Raw genomic sequence first — 21189 nt, forward strand, 5'->3', positions numbered from 1 at the left:
GGAGAGATTAGGCATGTTGTGATTCTACTCTATATTATAGGTATCTTTGTATCATACATCCTTAATTACAAGAAGAAAAAAAACTATTGAAATTGATCTTCATTAAGAAGGCTATAAGTAAAACACTGGGATAAATGAGAATGGTGGTTGGATTGAGTGAAAGAAAGTAGTTGAATGATCATAGATAATACTCGAGATCAAATACTAACAAGGATAGGTTTAACAGAAGGGTTAATCCCAAATAACATGACAGACTAAGATTCAAATCATTATTGAGAGGTACCAACGTTTATGCCTAGAATAGGATTGTCTCTAATAGAAGGATACTTATACCTAAAAAAAAGCCAAAAAAAAATCTTGGTCAAATACTTAAGCCTTATAGATTTATTATGTTAAAAAAATGTGACGGTAGAACAATGAAATTAAATTTCAAAAGGATGATAATGAGAGAGATTAATCAACACCACATCGCAACCTAATCATAATATCATAATATTAAGATACCAATTTATAGATCTTTCTGCTTTTATATCTTTTTTAGTGTATTGTTAGGCCAAAACAGAGACAGAGATCAATTGAGTGAAGATTGTTCTAAAGCGTATAAGAAGTTTTATAAGGTGCTAGGAATAAAGATGGGGGAAAACAAATATTTATAAGATTGCGAAGCAGAGGAAGACGAAAAAAGAGATTTAGACCAAGTGAGGTGTATAAAGAATGAAGAAGGTAAAGTCCTATTTACTTGTGGAGATATTAATAACAAATGGGAGGACTACTTTTAGAAACCATTAAATAAGGGAAGAGAAGGTTTAACTCAAGACTTGGAAGACTTGTTAATTAGCGAACAGGAATGGAATTTGGCTTTTTACTAGAGGATTCCTATTAGAGAGGTTAAGACAGCTCCTAAGAAAATAGAAAACTATAAAGCCGTTGGACCTAACAATGTTCTTATTGAAGTTTGGTAATGTTTAGGCAAGGAAAGTGAATTCTGGGTAACTAAGCCTTTTAATGAAATTCTACACTCAAAGACAATGCCGGACGAATAGAGTAAAAGCACTTTAATTTTTATTTACAAAATAAAGGAGATATTCAAAACTATGTATGCAAATTACATAGGGATAAAACTTGTAAGTTATATAATGAAATTGTGGAAAAAAGTGATTGAACACAGGTTGAGGTTGGAGACTTCTATTTTTTAGAACCAATTTGGATTTATGTCAGGGAGATCTATACTAGAAGCAATTTATTTACTAAAAGGGTTAATCAAAAGATTTAGGAGTGAACATATGGTTTTGATCAAGGAACAAAAACCAGACCGAACATTAAGCTGATTAAGATAGTGGTTCAAGAGTCAATTGGTCAGACCAGGATCTAGTCAAAGTCAAACTAATCATATTAAAATAATATAATTTAATTGAAAATAACGAAATACAATAACATTAATAATCACCAGTAACAAAATACAAGAAAATATAATAACAGTTTAATTGTAATAATAATAAAGTATAACACTATTAAGAATTTTGACCTTTGTGATTCATCAATAATTAAAATTAATTAAAATTCATTCAAATCTATAGTGACTAAGCTATTATGAGCTAAATGAGAAAAAAAGGATCAATAGCAACATCATCATTCAAACTGGTTCATCACCAGTTCACCCCAATTTGACCAGTTCAATACCGATTCAACTCTTAACCGGTTCAATGCTCAAACCAAACTGGACTACTAGTTGGTTCATAGATTTTCTTGTTGAAATGGCCAATTTGGTCCAATTTTTTATTCTTTGATTTTTATTGACTTGGAAAAAGTTTATGATCATGTACTAAAAGAAATACTTTGGAAAGATGTCGAGAAGAAAGGTATGCGGCTTTCATATGTCAAAGCCATACAAGATCTATATGAAGGGGTACCTACTAGTGTAAGAACACCCGGAGATCAAATAAAGGATTTTCCTATCAAGTTTGGCCCACACCATGGATCTTTTTCAAGCTCTTACTTGTTTAACCTTGTTCTAGATGTTATAACTAAGGTTATTCAAGAAGAAATCTCTAAGTGCATGCTTTTCGTAGATGATATTGCTCTCAAGGATGAATTAAGAAAAGAGATTAACTCTATTGCAGTTATGGAGAAGGACCTTCAAGTTGAAAGGTTTTTGCCTGAGTAGGAGCAAAACAAAAATATATGCATTGCAATTTTAGGGGAGACAATTCAGTAATGATTTGGAGGTTAAAATGGGAGATAATCAAATCATTCCTCAAACGTTAAAATTCAAGTATTTAGGATCTATTAAATTGGTGGAGATGTTTCTCTTAGGACACAAGTTGGGTGATTTAAGTAGAGAAAAGCTACGAAAGTTATTTGTGATAAGAAGGTACCTAATAAGCTTAAAAGAAAATTCTATCAAACTGTTATAAGACCAACCATGTTATGTGGTAGTAAATGTTAAAGGGAAAATAAGAGCACAAAGTTAGGATAATAAAAATGAAAATGTTGAGATGAATGTGTGATCATACAAGAAAATATGATATTCAAAATGATAATATTAGAGCAAGAGTAGACATGGCACCTATTAAAAAAATAGTTGAACATCGTTTGAAGTGGTTTAGGCATGTGCAAAGAAGGTTATTAGAGGCGTTAGTAAAAGGGTATATCAGATAATTTGGAGTCCTTTTAAAAGGAGTAGAGCAAGACCGAGGAGAACACTCAATCAAGTTATTGAACAAAACATTTTGGTTAACAACTTATCTAAAGATTTAGTTGTTGATAGAGTATAATGACATTATACAATCCATGTGACCAACCTTAGTGGGATAATACTTGTTGTTGTTGTAAATCTATTTGATGTGTGACTTTTGTGTTTGTTTCCAAGTCAACTCAAGCTAACTCAAATTGAAAGTATAAAGTAACATGCTGCAATACAACCATGACCAATTTGAGCTCATTGCAATGGTTAGTTTAGGTTATACTCCCTCCAATTCTTATTATAAGTTTCAAATAACTAATTTATGTTTAATAAAAAAATTATTTAAAATTAGCTAAAAGTAATAAATATATCAAAAACATACTTTTATCAACAAATATATCTTTACAATAAATAAGAAAAGGAATGAAAGAGAATATATGAAAAAAGAAAGTGATGAAAGAGAATATGGTGAAGGAGAGAGAGTAAATAAGAAGCGGTAGAATTGGATAAAATACATTAAATATTAAAATAAACTCATATTGAAATTTATAAAACGGACTATACTTCTCAAATTTAAAGCTTATAAATAAAATTGAGGGAGTAGCTGTTAACATTTAACACCTATGTCTCTTGTATACATAGAGTGAGACTAAGAACTTAAGATTAAATATAATTCTTTCAAGGACAGAGTATTAAAGTTCTGCTTTCATTTACACGAACAAATAGAACTATCCAATGATAAAGGATACCTTTTGTGGAACCTGCAAAATATGCAGATTCTAACATTGTCAAGCATTTGCGAATAGAAAAAAGTAATAACTGTTATGTGGGACTTGAGTTCCCCTTAACTTCGACGTTAATTGGCACTAAACACTAATGAAGTGTTAAGTGTCATTCCACTAGGACTTTGTTATATAGGAGTTTGTTATATAGATAGCACATTGTTATTATGCTCCATCAGCAGTCAAATGTTTAAATCTATTATTAATAAATAATTTTATTGAACTTTTGCTTCGATTTTTCTTTGCCTCTTTTCGGAGGATTTCGTTTCATCCACTTTTTTCACCACCAGGGTCTCAAAGGACTGTTTTTTGTGGACATCTAAAGCATCTTAAATAACTTTTTATTTCTCTTCAATAAGTACCATGTCAACTCTTCCTTATATATATTCATTACGTTTTATTGTATGACTGTATATTTATATCAGCATTCTCATATTTATTACCCAAACTTTATGCTCCTATTGTTTTTCTTAAAAACTCAACATTCATTACTACATAATAGTTTTTATCTTATAATAGTTCAATAAAATTATACTTTCCTTCAAGTTTATTAGATATTTTTTAATTGCAAATAACACTAAAATTGATTATACAATTAAAATACTATATCTCTCAAGACAAGAAGACACTGGTGGTGGAAATCTGGTAGGTTGGCCTTTTCTGAAGTTGGTGGCTGTTTTGGTCACCAATAATGGTGGCTTTAGTGGGACACACCAGATCAACAATTAGGGGTTTTGAAACTTCTTTAACCCAATAATTTCGGGATATTTGTGATATTTTGTTAAGATAATTCATTGGATTAAGACTCTTGTGATGAGGCGAAGAAGATGTCAGCTTCAATCCCAAATTTATGTTGAAATTTCAGCGCCGCCGGCAACCACTTTCTGGGCTGGGGTCCAACTCCATTTGAAAAGTCATTATGCAATGGCGTGACAAGAATCGGGCAGGTGGGTCCCTCAATAATAAAAATAATAATTAAAGTCAATTATATACTAATCTTCTAAAACTTGTACCAATGAGAAAAAGACACCAAAATATCTTTAAAAATGTCAAAAAATAAATTGAGGTGGAGAATTTCAAAATATCAAATCAAAACCCTAATATTATTTTGGAATTTTAAAATTTTGTGAAATGATAATATCATCCTTACTCCTAGTGACTATTTTCATATAACTATTGATTATTTGAGTTTCACTATTAACTACTTTTATTTTCAAAATTCTAATGACTACTTTTATATAGTTATTAATTATATATGAGTAATAAATAACTAAACAAAAAGTAGTCACTAGATCTCCAACAGCACTTTATGCATTTTTTGGATGTTTGAAATAAAAGTAGTCAATGACAAAACTAAAGTAGTCATTAGTTAAACAGAGATAGTCACCAAAATTTTAAAAATAAAAGCAGTCAATCACAATACTAAAATATTTTGTGGCCAAACAAGAGTAGTCATCAGAGTTCTACAAACAAATATGGTCAATAGATAAAATAAAATAGTCAATACACAAAAAAGAATAGTCACCAGAGCTCCCATGACCCGTCATCAGAGCTCTGATGACCGATCATTGGAGTTTCAACGGCTGGCCACTAGTAGGCTCACCAGTGTTGGAGCTCCGGTGGCCGAAAACATACTAAGAGTGCTGAGGTGGCAATATTTAAAAAAAAAGATAGAGAAAAAATAATGAAGGACATTTGGATAATTTCGCAAGAGAACAAATAATGAAGGACATTTGGGTAATTTTGCAAGATTTGAAATTTCAAAAATAGTACAAGGGCCCTAAATTGAAAATTTGAAATTTATCCACATTGATTAGTTTTTTCAACAATTTTTGAAGTATTTTATTGTCATTTTTCCTATAATAGTTCTCTAACTTTTATTTTCAAAATTAATAATTTTAATTATTTCTTAAAATAGTTTTTTTTTTTACTTTGTTGTGATTCATAAGATTTATGAAATGAAAAATTAAAGAGTTAAGGTTTAATTTTGTTCTGAAAGTTTTTGGATAAGAGATGTGAATGTTTGAAAGTTCTTTTATAATTAATTATGATATAAAAGTATTAAAAAAGAAGCAAATTTGTCTTAATTATTTAAAAAATTATTGTTGACCGTTATTATTTTTAACAGCCAAAGGCAACATTGCTACTTTTTTAATACTTTCAAGATGATGTTAATAAAATAAAAAAAAACTTCTGGACATCCATAGTTCATACAGAAATATTTTTGGGACAAAATTTGGCTTTAACCCAAAATTAAATTACCGAAACATTTGATAAATTTGGCTGAAATTATTTTTAAAATTTTTGACGTAAAATTGAACTTTATAGAACTAAAACATTTTTTAATATTATGGACTTTAACCTAACGGTTAGATTAGGTTTGCTTTGTGCACAAAAACCGAATCAAAATTTTAGGGCAGAGCCAAGATATGATTATGAGAGGAGTCTAAGTGATAGAGGAGCATGGCATGATCAAGCATCAAAGGAAGACCAAAACACGGAGCATGGAGCCCAAGCTAAAAGATGGAAGTCCAATATTCTAAAAGACCCATTACAAGGCATTGTAAGCCCAATGACAAGAGTAAGGACCAAATCTATGAAAGAGGCGCTGAATTGTTTGATAAAAGATCTTAAAGAGAGCCCATTTATTTGGAAGAAGCATCCCTCAATCAGCCCATCAAGGGTCCAAACATGGTGATTACATTGCTAGAAGCCAAACAAGATGATGTACAAGGGCCCATGTGTAGTCCAAATTGAAGAATTCACTCAAAATACCATGTGACAAGCATGTGCCTTGGAGGAGGAGCATAAGTGACGTCCAAGAATATTCAAGAAGCATCAAGAAGGCGTCTTTATGTATTAGTTATGGTTTAATTTCGTTTTTTTAAGTTTCCATTTTTATTTGCATTAAATAAGGCCTTTTGGTCAAAGATTGCATAAGAATATTTTAGGTTAGTTTTCTGTTTTTAGGTAGCAACCTTTTTCTTCAAGAAAAGGTAATTTCCTATTTCCTTTAGCCTTAATTGGTGCCAACCAAGATAGTCAATCATCATTAAGACACATTTATGGCATTTATGACCTAGGGTTTTTTTATTCTAGATTGTTCTTTTGCTGCCTATGTAAGGCTACATTTTTTTGTAATTGGGGATCAGATTTGAATGAATGAATTTTAGAGAATTTTATTTCTCTCTCGTATTCTTGTGGGAATACTCGACTGTATTAAGGACTGATCATCCTTGTGGTGTCTCCATGGCTAGGGTTGTAAGAGACAGGTTCTCTTAAGGTCCTACCTTCGATCGTTCGTCTAGTTTCCTAACTTGTTTCTAGCCGATCTGTATCCGTACCTTATAGCACTAAGATTAAAAAAATTACGATAAAATGTTCAATAAATTCTGGGGCAAAAAAAATAATATCCACGTGTTGGATGAGAGCAAAAACACTAGCTTTTTTACCAATATGCTATAAACAGTAAAAATATATACCAAAATGCTGCAGTTTCAAAAGTATTTACTAATATACTACACTTAAAATCGTTCTTCATGTAAACAATTTTTAAAGTCATTCTTCTAGTAAACGACTTCTTTAGAATCAGTCATCGATGTGCGTGAAATGACTGAAAATCACTTTTCTAATAAACGACTTTAAAAATTGTTCTTCTAGTGAACGATTTCAAAATTTTATCTCTTGCTGAATGACTTCTGACATTTTCTCCTAATAAATGAAAATGAAATTAATGATTTATCAATCATTTGAATGACAAGACAATAACTAAATAATGGGAGGAAAATGTTCATAATTACATAATGATATTAAGACTAAATGGGAAATGAGTATAAGATGTATATTAATTAAAAATAAAAAGTCATAAATATTTTATTGTAAAAAATAATAAATAAAAATTCATGCTAGCACCACAACAACCTGTATATCCAGATTCACAATCTAATATCTACCCTCTCTTACCTCCTTTGGGTTTTAGGTTTGCTAAATCTATTCACTAATTATTTGTTATGCTCTTATATTATTAAAATTATATAATTTTTAACATTGCCTTTTTGTAATAACAGATGGAAAAATGTGAGACAAAACCCTCGTCCACTTACTGTATCTTTACTGTGATACAAGAGCCTTTTGGATAAAATGACCAATGATGAGATAATGTGGCAGCCATATAACTCTCCTGATATGCATAAGTTGATTCCTAAGTATTGCTTTCAGTTCCTTTGAAACTAGGGCCCTAATTTTGTCTGTTATGGGGAACTTGATTGAACATCTCAGTACATGCAATGGTATTGGAGATATACAAGATGATGGATTCAACGTATTAGTGGTTATACAGGTCGCGCAGTAAGTTTTTCATTTTCCACCATTAATATCGTTTTCTTTTACACAAAAAGTGTTATTACCTTATATCTTATTATTTATTTTAGTCTGATAGAGCAAAGGAGTTATTCAGGCTATCAATTAATTCTCATTCAACATGTCCTAGTTGTATTGATTATCGACACAAGATTGCTTGTGACCAATGTAACATTTTACTTGCACTTAGAGAACAACATTTTAATACGAACCCTCAGCCTGCTCCACTAACAATTAAGTTGCCTCGGCCACAAATTCCTCATGATAGACCGAGCAAGCAATGCGGCGGTTACTGGTCTACCCAACCTATAATTGAAAACAAAAATGTAAGGGAACAGGAACCCCCAATTTTTACTCAGGCTTGTGACATGTCACTATCACCATCATTCCCCTTCACCTTTGTCAATCCTATACAACTTGAATCTCATTACATGGCATCCTCATCATCATCCCCTTCCAACTCAGCCAATCCTTCTCAATTTCAATCGTTCATGACTTTATTAGATAATCTTGCACTATTTTCAACTGAATACAATGCTTCTACTTTCAAACATAGTGGACCATCAAATGAAGCATCTGTCACTCTTCGACAATCTATACATTTAAATGAATCACCTTAGTTTGATTTGTACACGCTAACTACACAAATAAATGAGACACTTGAATCTCAAGAAATTAACATACAACAACAGCAGCCATAACGTATGAGAAGGAGGGCAAGACGTGGTACTGGAAGTCACTATAGGTGGATAATTTTTTCCTTATAAACTTAATTTTTTATTTATTATTTTTTACAATAAAATATTTATTACTTTTTATTTTTAATTAATATAAATCTTATACTCATTTCACAATTAGTTTTAATAACATTATGTAATTATCAACATTTGTTCCCATTATTTAGTCATCATTTTGTCATTCAAATGATTAATAAATTATTATATTAATCATTTCATTTTCATTTATTAGGAGAGAAGGTCAGAAGTCGTTCAGCAAGAGATGAAGTTTTGAAGTCATTCACCCGAAGAACGATTTTCAGTCACTTCACGCACATCGATGACTAATTATGAAGAAGTCGTTCACCAGAAGAACGACTTTAAAAATTGTTCACTTGAAGAACAGTTTTAAATGTAGCATATTACACTACAAAAAATATGTATTTTGTAGCGGTTAAAATATGACGTTTCTAGTGGTTTCAACCGCAACAAATAACATTTCTAGCAGTTAGACAAATTGCTAGAAAATCAAGTGCAAGAAATAGATTTCTATTGGTTATGAGAACCGCTACATAGTATGGTCAAAATGCCAGCGTTAAAATAACCGCTAGAAAAAACAAGGAATCCCAGGGGAACGAGACGACATTTGTAGCGGTTTAAAACTGCTAGAAATTATCAAAAATTTGTAGTGGTTTATTAACCGCTACAAAGTTCTAAACAAAATTTCATTTTGCCAAGAAACAAAAATTTTCATTTTGGCGCCAAAAATTTCTAACAGTTATTAACCGCTAGAAAGTTTGGAGGAAATCAAATTTTGTCAGGAAACAAAATTTTAGAATTGGCGCTAATATTTTCTAGCGGTTAGGAACCACTAGAAATGTGGCAGCAAATTTAAATTTTATGAAATTTGTCCCTCTTTTTTTATTTTCTAGCAGTTTGAGAACTGCTAGAAATTTTATTCCAGGCAAAAAAAATAAATTGAGATATTTGATTATTAAAAAAAATATAATATTATAAATTAAAAAACCATTAAGTAGACTATATTAGAGAGTTTTTGTTAACATGTATATTTACCAATGTATTACATGTTATATATTTGAAATAAGTAATTAAATCATTATTGTGTCAAATGAAGTGAATTTAATTTAATAAGATGGTTGAGTTGGAGATGTGATAGTTTATAATATTGAACCTAAATTGTTATGTTGAGAAGTGCTTGAATCAGTTAAAGAGGATATGACAAATGTGAAGAAGAAAAATATGAAAGAAAAAGAAAAATAAATATGTTAGTAAATTATAAATAAAAGATATTAAGACTTATAAAATGAAAATCACCTTACCATATAATGAAGAGAAAAAAAAACCACCATATCAAAGAGTAAGAAAAAAAGAGAGAATTATAAAGAAGAAGGGGAGCGGAAGGAAAAGAGATGGGGTAAATGAATGAGGAGGTGATGTGATATTTATAGTGATCAGTGAGTTATTTGTAGCGATTTTTTTGCAACGTTTTAATTCATTTTGTAGTGGCCTTGCATTTTCTAGCGTATAATATAACAACTGGTTTTTGTAGCAGTTTTATATTTTGTAGCAGTTATATAACTTTTTAGGCAGGATGATAATCAAGAATATAATTTTTTCTAAATATATTATAATTCTAATATTTTTTTTTTAATATCTCCTTTTAGGTAGGATGGTAATCAAGAATAACAGTTTCAAAAAATTTTATCATTCAAAAAATTTATTTTTCATAAATAAATATGTATAAATTAAAATTAGTTCAATTTTTTCAAAAGTAAAAAACTACAATTTGTGGGTTGAAAGGATTCGTTGTCGTAAGTAATATCACCATTACCCATATCATAAAGATCCCGTGGCTTAAGGTGAACAACCATATTCCAATCTTTATGTTTCTCGTCGTCAACATAGTAAACTTGGTGTGCCTCGAAGGCAAGAATATATCGCTCATCATCTTCAGATTCCCCTGTATGAATAAGTCTCGAGAAATTAACAGAGGTGATGCCCAAGTGGTCAGTAGCGAGTCCCCGTATAGTTGTCGTATTTGCCCAGGAACACTTGAACAGAGTTACGGTGAAAAGCTAGTAACTTAACTCAATGATGTCAATTAGCTTTCCATAGTAAGTGATGCCACCAAAGCGCATATCGCCGTCACTGTTGCTAGCATAACATCTTGTCCCGAATATCCCGCAAACTCTGAATCTCGTGGGTTCCTTATGTCACACTTCTCTTTATATCCCATTATACGTTAATTAGAACCAATATAAGTCGTTTCATAGCATTTCCAGGCAAAAAATTTTAAAATTCAGGATTTTACTGTTCATCCTATCGTATACTATCCATCCGAAAATGGACTAACTTTGAAAATTCATAACTAAATCTATAAAAATTGAAACGATGTGGTTCCAATTTTCACGTGAAGCTTGCTAAGAGTTCTATGAAAGAAAAATAATCATTAGGTCCAATGACATCTAGAATAATTCCAAGAAATTCATCAAAGTGTATTATTCATTTGGTAAATTTTTGAATTTTCAGTATTTTTGCCCAATTTTGGAAGGGCATAACTCTTAGCACACAACTCCAAATTTAATAAATTACCACTTGTTTTAAAGCTAAAAATAAGATCCATTTTATTGTAAAATTTCATGCCCAAATTCCAACAATTGCTCATTATTTCATGTGCCATAAATTTAGCACTATTTAGGGAGATTTTATCCCCTAATGTTACTTTCTTTAATTTATCTCCCATTTTTCTTTTTCCTACACTCTTTTGACATCATACCATTCAATATTCCAATATTTAGGCATGTCATATAAAGATAATTTACATCACATATCATTCATAATCCATTACATTCTCAACATAAAGTTCATTAGTACATTACACAACATAACATAATAGCATCAATACCTTAATGCTCTTCTATCTCAAAATCATTTCCTCGCCCTTCCATCGAATGAATCATTTCCTATTTGACATATAATTTAACATAAGGGAATGTGATTTCAAAGAAATCCCAGTAGAATATGAATTATAATTGTCATGTAAATTAAGCAAGTTCACATGTGACATGTTATCAAACCTCAAGGCATAATCAAACCACATAAAATCATGCGTAATGCCATACTAGGAGAGAAACATCAACACTTCCATATCAACACAATTCAATGCATTTGGCCAAAGCATAAACCAAGGTTATCCAACCAATCAATACCACCACACAAATTCCCCAATCTAAGCAAACAACAAATCACATTAAATAAGCAAGATAAACAATCAAATTATAATTTAAAGCTACCTTTTTAAAAGCTTGTCCAATAATTCCTCCAAGGAGCAATGCTTCTCCTTAATCCCTCCTCTCAATGCCTATTAAACCAAGCATAAACATAGGCCATATTAAACACAAAACAACTTAGTTCCAACACTTTAACATTAACTTAACAATTTCCCCTTTTTTTTCTTTGATTTTTAACAATATGATTCCTCCCTTAGAATCAATTATCTCATGACTCAATCCTATACAATTTTTCATGAGGAATCCAATGGTGTAATCAGATTTTAAAAATTAATACTCCTTCCCCATGAAGTTCACTTGGCCGAATAGGGGGTTCTTAACTTCTAAAAATTCTATTTTTGATTCCAATGATTTTAAACACTTTCCAACAATACAAAAAAAACATGTTTTAAAGCCATTGGAATCATCAAATCAAGCAAAATCAAATTGCTTCTGCATGAACAATGCTGACCGAATTGCTTCCCCTTAAACCCTAACTTTGATTTCATCCAAAAATCAATTCATACACCACTTAATCTTTCTTATTCCACTTGATTATTAAAGATTCTATCCTTCTCTAAACATCATAAGGTCCAGCAAAATTTTGCTGGATTTTTCAAGCTAAAAACTTCAACTAACCAAGCTTGAAACTTAGAAATAGGAAGGCATAAGCATACCTTAATGTTTCCTTGGTGTATGTTGAATGGTTCCTTGTCCAAAACACTTAGAATTTTTGGTTGAAGGGTGCTGGAAGCAAAATGGCAAAATCTCCCCTTGTTTTTTTTTCCCTATTTTTCCAACATTTTTTTGTACTTTCTAAGGAGGTATTTATAGAAAAAAATCCATTTGCCCTCTCCCTCCTGATTTGGCCAAACTAGGACACCTCAAGGGGTGTATGTGACAGTTATCAAGTGTAAAAAATATTCAGATCACTCCAAGTGGCCACAATCTAGATTTTTTCACACAATTATCCCTTAATTTTCGCATTTTTCTTTAATTAATTGAAGCCTCCAGATTATGCACGAAATTGGACCCTTATTTGGCTCAATGTGGGTCCCACAAATGGTTTGGTCTGGCTCAAAAAGATGATCCACAAACCAAATCATTATCTCAAACCAATTTGAAACTTTATCACTTACTATTCACAAGTAACATTCTATATTTTTTTCAGACCTCCAAAAATTCATTTCTCTCCATGATAATTCACCTTTTAATATGGGAGTATGATCTAAAAATTTTCAGAATTGTTTTCCATCTCTAGGTATTTATTTTAAATTTTCTCCGATTAGACCTTTATTAGTAAATCTGAGAAAAATAAGTTCTCTAAAATTAATTCCTGAGCTTTCAAGGCCTAAAACTAATTTTATAAATTCCAAAAAATATTTATATGATTTATCCATCAATCTCCCACATTTATTGAGACCTCTAACTAATTAAAATAATTATTTTCCTCTAATTTTTCCAATATTTTTCCAAGAAACCTCTATTTATGGAAAATTCTGTAATAAATCATTTTTACCGAAATTCCATTTTTGGGCCTCAATCGAGTTTTCAAAACCTTTAGACCGATAATTACGGAAATGCCAACCCGGACCTTATCAGGGTTTCACATTCAAAATTGTTTCATATCCTCATCTGGTTCTTACATTGACCCTCATCCCAATTTTTGATTTTCTAAAGCCAGGTGAAAATTTCTGGGATGTGACACCTTAACCTACTATCTGGATTTTCCTCAATCACATGCCACCTCATATGCTGAGCCATTTTTGATGACATATACATTCTTTGCAACCGCAGTTTTAAAGGAAAGTGTCGCATCCCAAGTTTTAGGCCTAGAAGTACCAAAATTAGTCTGAAATGGGTAGACTACTAGACCTTTTTTAGGCAAAGATCCCAAAGATTCCCTGGAAGGATAGAAGGATTCCCAGGGACTAAATCGCAAAAGGAAAAGTTTTCTAGGACTGAGAAAAGAGGAAGTTAAAGGCTTAAAAGAAGTTCGGAGGCCGAGGAATGAGAAATAGAGATAAATATAGGCCAAAGGTTATGTTAGAGGCGCCAATGAGATGAATTTTGAGGTTAAGCCAAACTAAGAAAATGGTAGGTTAAGGCCTGAATACCTTAGAAAAATGAAAATTATGCCCGAAAATCCCAGAAAAGCCCAAAAAATGGGAAATGGTAGGTTAAGGCCTGAATATCTTAGAAAAATTTCAGAAAAATAGGCATAAGGTTCAGAGGCCTATATGAGGCTAAAAATGACAAAAATGCCCTTAGAAGGAAATTGTGAAATTCCTAGGGTTTTGACTGATTTTGGATATTATTGAAAATGAATTATTTAAGGCATAGAAAGGCCTCAAATAATTGGAAGGAAATAGGAGAAAATACTAGAGGAATTATCACAGGTTTTAAAAATAATTTCATCCCCCAGAAAGCGAAGAGGTTGCCTTTGATGGAATTTAAAGCCTATTTACGTACTATCAGGAAAAAGTCAAAGTCAAATGTCTAGAGGTTGAATTTTGACTTAAAAAAATTAGAGGAATTCCTCGTGATGAATAAATAGTATTGGTACCCAGAGATAGATTCTCGGAGTTGTGGACCGGAAGAAAGAATTCGGTAAAGATCACTCCGAAATAAATGTTATTAATTATGTTAATTATTTTAATGGAAGAACAAGGGAAGAGGATCACTCCCTCTCTAGGCATGTTATATAATGCCATGTGGATTTATTTGAGGTGAGAAAATGATGCCATAACATGTCTCAATGGTTCCGGGTAAGTCAGGACCTGAAAAAGTACCCTATACAGTGCAGAATAGCAAGATAGGTGGAGGAATACCTAAGGATTGTATTTTACACGAACTTTATGTTAATTTCCTTCCTATTTTAATGCCTTAATGATGAAGGAAAATGGAAGAGACAAGTATACAGTTAGATGGGAAAAGAAGGTATTATGTGTACAGCTGGATGCAAGACACGTATATGGTTGGATTAAAGACATGTGGATTGATAATGTAGGCATGATGTCATAGGACACTTGTTACCACAAGATTCAAAGAGAAAATAAACGGTTCAGATCAAGCCACACATTTTTAAGATTAACGGCTCAGATTCAGTCTTGTTTTCTATAAGAACCCCTCCCCACCCCTCATTTTCGTCCATGCTTGTGGAAACCTTGGGGAAGCTCTGGGAAAATGGTTTCTAGTAGAGAAAGAGAAAAGAGGGAGAAAGAAAAGTTAAGTGGTCCTATGCAAGATCAGGCTCTAAAACAAGGTATGTTTATAGTTTTTGATGTAGTTTTCACTACCCTTGTTGTTATTGGGCTTGGTTATAGATTTTAATGATTTTTGGGAGCTTGAAACTCTAGGGGGACATGCTGCACAAAATTCTTAAAAATAGGAGAAGATGAAATTGATGTTAGAATAATGTTTAAAGGCTTGAGAAATAAAAAAAATAAAAAAATTTATAGAAATAAAAATAAATTTTTTATTTTTTCACTACCCTCTGCCACCACCTACATTTAACCACGTGTCACAACTCCTCGGGAAAAATAAAAACATTTCTAACGGTTTCTAGAAGTTAGTTGCATTAGTAGCGGTTCTGAAACTGTTAGAAAATGCAACAATGATTTGTATTCTCTAGCGGTTCCAGTAGCAAAACCGCTAAAAATGAAACGCTTGAAATATGGCTCCAACTTCACGCCAAAACGTGTGAATAGTTGTGGCGGTTACTTTCTAGCGATTGACTCTTAATCGCTAGAAATGTGTGGGGCCCACTCGTTTTCTGGTCAAAGCGCTACGGATTTCTTGCAGTTTGTGTGAAAACCACTACAGATTTTTAAATTTGTAGCGGTTTTATTTAACTGCTAGAAATATACCATTGGTAAATTGCCTTTTTTTTGTAATGTTAGTAAATAATTTTAAAACTACAGTATTTTAGTATATATTTTTACTGTTTGTAGCATTTTGATAAAAAAGCCCATAAACACCTGACTTCTCTTAATATTGAAATGACGTAGGGGAATTAATATAGACATTAATTTAAAAAGAAACTGTCTATTTTTTTAATAATTTAAAAGAATTAAAAAGAGGCTTTGTATTATTATATTTATTGTTTGGAAAAAGACACAAGCATATCTTCAAAAATACTAAATGACAAATTAGGTGTGTGAAATTCAAAATTTTAAGTTAGACCCATTGTACTATTTTAAAATTTTTAAATGTTGCGAAATGGTGTCATTACTCCTACACTTTTAGTGATTATTTTTGTTTAGCTATTTATTATTCTAGTTTCACTATTTATTATCTTTGTTTTCAGAGTTTTCGATGATTACTCTTTTGTAGCTTTTGACTACACAAGAGTAGTAAATAGCTAACCAAGAATAGTCATTGAATATTTGACAATACTAAATAATTTTTTTTTGTTTTGAGACAAAAGTAGGCAATAGCAAATTAGAGTAGTTAATAACTAAACAAAAATAGTCACTAAATTTTTGGAAACAAAAGTAGTTAATCGTGAAACTAGAGTAATTACCAGCTAAAAAAAAGTAATCAATAGCTAAATAAGAGCAATCATCAAAATTTTGGAAACAAATATTATCAATAACTAAACAAGAACAGTCAATACTTAAACAATAGTTGTAGTCATTAAAGCCTTGCTGGCAGGGTATTGAAGGGGTTGTCGGGTCAAAGTTCCTGCAACTCTTTTCTGGCTAGGGATGCTAAGGTGGCATTATTAAAAATAAAAAAAAAGAGTGAAAGGCATTTGCATCATTTCACAATGTTTAAAAAAATGTCAAAATATTACAAGAATTTGATTCAGGATTTTGAAATTCACTCACCCTGATTTCTCCTTTAACAATCTCTAATACATTTTATTTTTTCCCCTTATTGTTTAAAGAAAATTTTGTATAAATTTTGAAAAATAAATAAGAAAAAATCATGAAAAAGACCCTATAAATTGAAAAATTACACATAAGAACCCATTTATAAAAATTGTTGTCAAAACTCATACTAATGTTTTTATGGGTCTATATGTATAACTTTCCTATTTTGATGGTCTTTTCTTGCGATTTTCTAATAAACAATGTTATCTGGTTTTTAATCTAGCATCCTACTACATGATATTTCTTTTCTATTATCCTTTTTTTTTAGTGTTCATTTTATTTCTGTTAGTTTTTCATTCTTTTCTCCTATATTTAATTTCTGTTTCTGTCCTTCTACTTCTCCTGTAACTCTCTCACTTTGTATGTTTTCTTATTTTTAATATCATTTTGCCTGTTCCCTAAAAAAAAAAAAAAAGGTCAAGTGTTGTTATCACAAGCCAAATCAGCCACCACAGGCCTAAATCTCCCAAACATTCTCAGTCTCATCGGCACACATTTAAGAGCTCTGATTTGTACTATTATCTTTACGAAATGATATGTCGCCCTGTTCACGCCAAAACAAAATCCTCACACGTGGAAAATAGGGGCGAACTGGGGGGGGTGTGAGATGCTGCTCAATTGACCCAATCAACGTTCCTTGATTTTTTTTTTTTTTTGGTTTTTCTTTCGGAATCGTCAAGCTTTCCAGATTTACTTGTCTGCGTAAGCACAATAATTCCGAATTTAAGGTAAAAAAAATTCCAATTAAATCTTGTTAAAATGCTTATGGAGAAGATTTCGATCTTTTAATAACATTTACAGGTTCCTCATTAGATCAGTATTTGTTAAAAATATAGACCTAAATTTGAATTTTGGTGTTTCAGTTGAATTTAACTGAGATTCTCCTTTAAATTCATTACTCCTCCGATCCTAATTATAAGACCCAATTGATTTATTTGAGGAAATTAAGGAAGTAAGTTAAGTTGGTTATTTATAATAAATAAGTGTTGTCATTGCTAAAATATCCTTGCTAATTAAGTATATTAGCTAAAACTATCATTATTAGAAGGATTATCTTGGAAAAAATGCATAAATATAAGAGACAAAATAGATTGGGGTCTTATAATTAGGACCAAATAAAAAGTTAAATGGGGTCTTATAATAAGGACCGGAGGAGTAGTTACATTTTAATAATATTATATGAGATATTACCTCCAAACCAATCATTTTTTAATCTAAGAGTGGAGGAGGGACTCATCATAAGAAAATGAGGAAGAGGATTCTAAGAAAATATTACATCCCAATATTGTGGATTCTACCACCAACACAGACGGCAGTTAAATTAATTTAACAGTGGTGCATTTTTGCACTCATCTTGAATTTGTATCGGTAGATTTGCATCCAGCAAAAATATATAATGTCAGATGAACTCTTAATATATAAACTCATGGGTAAATTTTGATGTTTAGCCATTAAAAGAATTCAAACAAATAACTGTATATGTTTATTTTAAAATTTCATTCTTTTGGATAAAGTAACATCAAGCATCTAATATTATCTTCTAGGTGTATCTAGCACCCAGACCTTATTTATGGTTCAGCATCTTGAAGTTATTATTTTTTTAGTACATCTAGAACCATAATGTTATCTTTTTTAGTACACTCAGTATCCTAATCTTATTTATGATTTATAATGTTAAAAGTAAAAATAAAATAAAATATTTATTTTATGACAACTTATATGTTTTTAATCTGTATCTATATTAGTTCTATTTAATAAATTATGAATATAGATGTTAGTGCTTATGATTGAAGAAACAGTGAAAAAAAGTTAATAAAAAAACCACATCTATAAGAGTTGATAAAATTATTTTTTTCCCAAAATTTTGGGACAAAAATTATTTAGATTTTTAATCGCAAGATTAGGACAAGAAGTCCCACTCCAGCTCTTAATGTTCCAGAAACAAGATAGATTTTTGTCATGTCTCCTCACAATGTACTGAAAATTAAGGCCTTTTTCCAATTGAGTCAGGCCACGTCAAGAACTCGTCCGCGTCAAAGTCTTCGAATTCTTCACCCTCCGACTTCTTCTGACCACCGAACCCAACCACGTTCATGTCCGTCAACGGCACCTCGATATCGAATTCGAAGCCCAATGGATCGACGACGTCGCCGAAGCAGAAACCCTCGAACGCCGCCGTTGAATAATCGCTGTCGTAGGCCAGTACCGACGTCGGAGACGCCATGGAGGAGGCGAATCCCTCGGTGTTTGGTGTTGTGTCCACTGTTACCCGCCGTGTTTCTTTCTCCGTCACGACGTAGTTAGGGAAGTTCGTGACGGCGTTCGCACCCTTGAGCATGATTGCAGCCTTGTCGTACTCGCTGGCGGCTTCCTCCGCCGTGTCAAAGGTTCCCAGCCACAGTCTTTTCCGACGCGTCGGGTCTCGGATCTCAGCGGCCCACCGCCCCCACGGCCTCCGACGAACACCCCTGTACTTGTTATGGCAGCGAGACGGAGATTTCTTAGGTCTCTTCAAGATAGTACGGTCGTGTTTCGTGAAACGAGCAAGAGAAGAGGAAGTCGACCGAGATGAGGGAACATTCATACTGATCTCTGTTATATGCTTCTTAACCCTTCGTAACCTTCGACGTTTCTCTGCATCATCTTCATCGCTGCAAGTGTCGGAATCTGTAGCATCGTGGTCGGTAATTATGATTCTGATGACCTTTTGATTGTTTCTTCTTCGACGACTTGTTTTGCATAATGAATCATCCTCAGCCTCAAAAGACGTACTTTGATCAGACGACCCAGACCGCTTCACAGTGGATTGCACGGGCATGGCTCTGAATTGTTAGAGAAAAGGGGGCTTAGCTTATTAGTGAGAGTGTTAGAGAAGAACTCACTGGGGATTTATTTGCTCCATTCAAATTAATTCAATTTGGGGAATTCTCAGTGCTATTTTTGCGACCCATGAAGAAGAAGGTGGTTTTGAAGAACAAGTGTTGGAAACGAGCAAATAAAGAAGATATATAGCTGAATTAATACTGAAGGAAGATCCGATTTGTATAGACTTTTTGCAAGTGATGACGCAGAAAGAAACTTAAGAGAAAAAAGCCGAATCCCCTTGCTTTCTCTAGAGGTATATATATACCAAATCCTTTTGGATCCGGTAAGATCTCTCACTCAACTTTTAATACAAGTATGTAAAACAGACACGGAGAAGATATTTGGGGGGGGGGGGGGGAAGGAATTAAAGCTTGAAGATCGATTGCCTGTGATCACAAAACACAGTAATAGGATCATAGTAGAGACGAGGAAAAGAAAGCAGAGTTATACAGGCTTTTGAGAGAGTAAAAAGCTGATAGAGATGAAGGATAAAAGAAAGTCATATGCGTGTATATATAGACAGAGAGAGGGGGTGCGATTTTGGGTGAGTGAGAGAGAGTGAGTGGGGAGTGCCAGTATCAGGAGTAGAAAAACGCAGCTTCTTCAGGCTTCCCAGCTGCCTGTGTTGACGTGTACCAATTTCCTTCTTCTTTTTCTTTCCTCAACAACAATCCCACTCTTTCAACAGTAACCACCAAATTCATGCCTCCAAAAGAAAAAAAGGGGGAAAAAAGAGTGCCTGATATTTTGTGTTCATTATTCTGTTCTCTCATCTTCCTGTCCATTGACTAGGTCTGAGAATTTTTTTTTTGGGGGGGGGGGGGTTAACAGTTTGTGAGATTGAGCTTGTCTCTTCATTGGGGAACTGAGTTCACCGATCAAATTCTTAAGAGAAGATATACGGTGCAGTTTAGTATATAACACAACAAGGTTAGCCCAATTGGTCAGATTAAATATTACTGATTTTAGATGTAAGCCTAATTGGACATTTGATTTGAGTGAAGATCACAATTTATTTTTTAAAAAATAGTCCTCCTGGTTACTTCAATTAACATATTAAATAGTTTTTCATTTTAATACACATAATTAACAAGAATATTTTAGGGAAGATAATACACATTTGTTACAAATAACTAAGTTAACTAATTTTTTTAATATTGTCAAATTAGTTGTCTAACTCTTCTATTAGGTATAGGAGGAGGTTGTATCTGAGAGTTTGAATTCTACATTTGATTAATATTTGAGAACTTTCCTAATGAAGAATATATAGATACATTGATAAGTTTTGGCACAAATAAGCAATTTCTTCTCAAGTATATATGGCATGGAGTCATGCAAGCAAAAACACTTTCAAACATTTGTTCCATATTTATAATTAAACCCCTTCGTCTAATTAACAACCGTTTGGTCAAATTAATAGACCAGATTTTAGACAAGAAGAAATACAATGCAATGAACTTTTGATAAGCTGTGTTGGATCACTTTTATAAATGCTGTTTAATTTTTTTCCCCTTTTCTCATCATTTTGATGAATGCCAATAGGTCCAAAATGCTTCACTAACCCATGATCATCTCGTGACTTTGTTCCAAATCATTCACTCTCTGATGCTGATTCAT

General features: G+C 32.3%; 1 protein-coding gene and 1 long non-coding RNA gene across 2 annotated transcripts; one reads left to right on the forward strand and one right to left on the reverse strand.

The window, feature by feature from the left end:
• Positions 1-526: 526 nt before the first annotated feature.
• On the forward strand, positions 527-19805 carry LOC114760031 (uncharacterized). Its single transcript, XR_003742007.1, has 3 exons — positions 527-540; positions 955-958; positions 19720-19805. It is a non-coding gene; the product is annotated as an uncharacterized LOC114760031 (long non-coding RNA).
• On the reverse strand, positions 18641-19725 carry LOC114760030 (pathogenesis-related genes transcriptional activator PTI6). The gene has a single exon (XM_028949275.1). The coding sequence runs from the start codon at positions 19523-19525 to the stop codon at positions 18692-18694; it is 834 nt and encodes a 277-aa protein (XP_028805108.1). The 5' UTR covers positions 19526-19725; the 3' UTR covers positions 18641-18691.
• Positions 19806-21189: the final 1384 nt, after the last annotated feature.

Source organism: Neltuma alba, unplaced genomic scaffold (genome assembly GCF_004799145.2).
Source record: "Neltuma alba isolate B1F8T4 unplaced genomic scaffold, ASM479914v2 tig00010927_pilon, whole genome shotgun sequence".
Taxonomy (NCBI): domain Eukaryota; kingdom Viridiplantae; phylum Streptophyta; class Magnoliopsida; order Fabales; family Fabaceae; genus Neltuma; species Neltuma alba.

Bases quoted from the DNA above. Each gene is read 5' to 3' on its own strand.
- LOC114760030 (XM_028949275.1), bottom strand. From the start codon at position 19,525: ATGCCCGTGCAATCCACTGTGAAGCGGTCTGGGTCGTCTGATCAAAGT.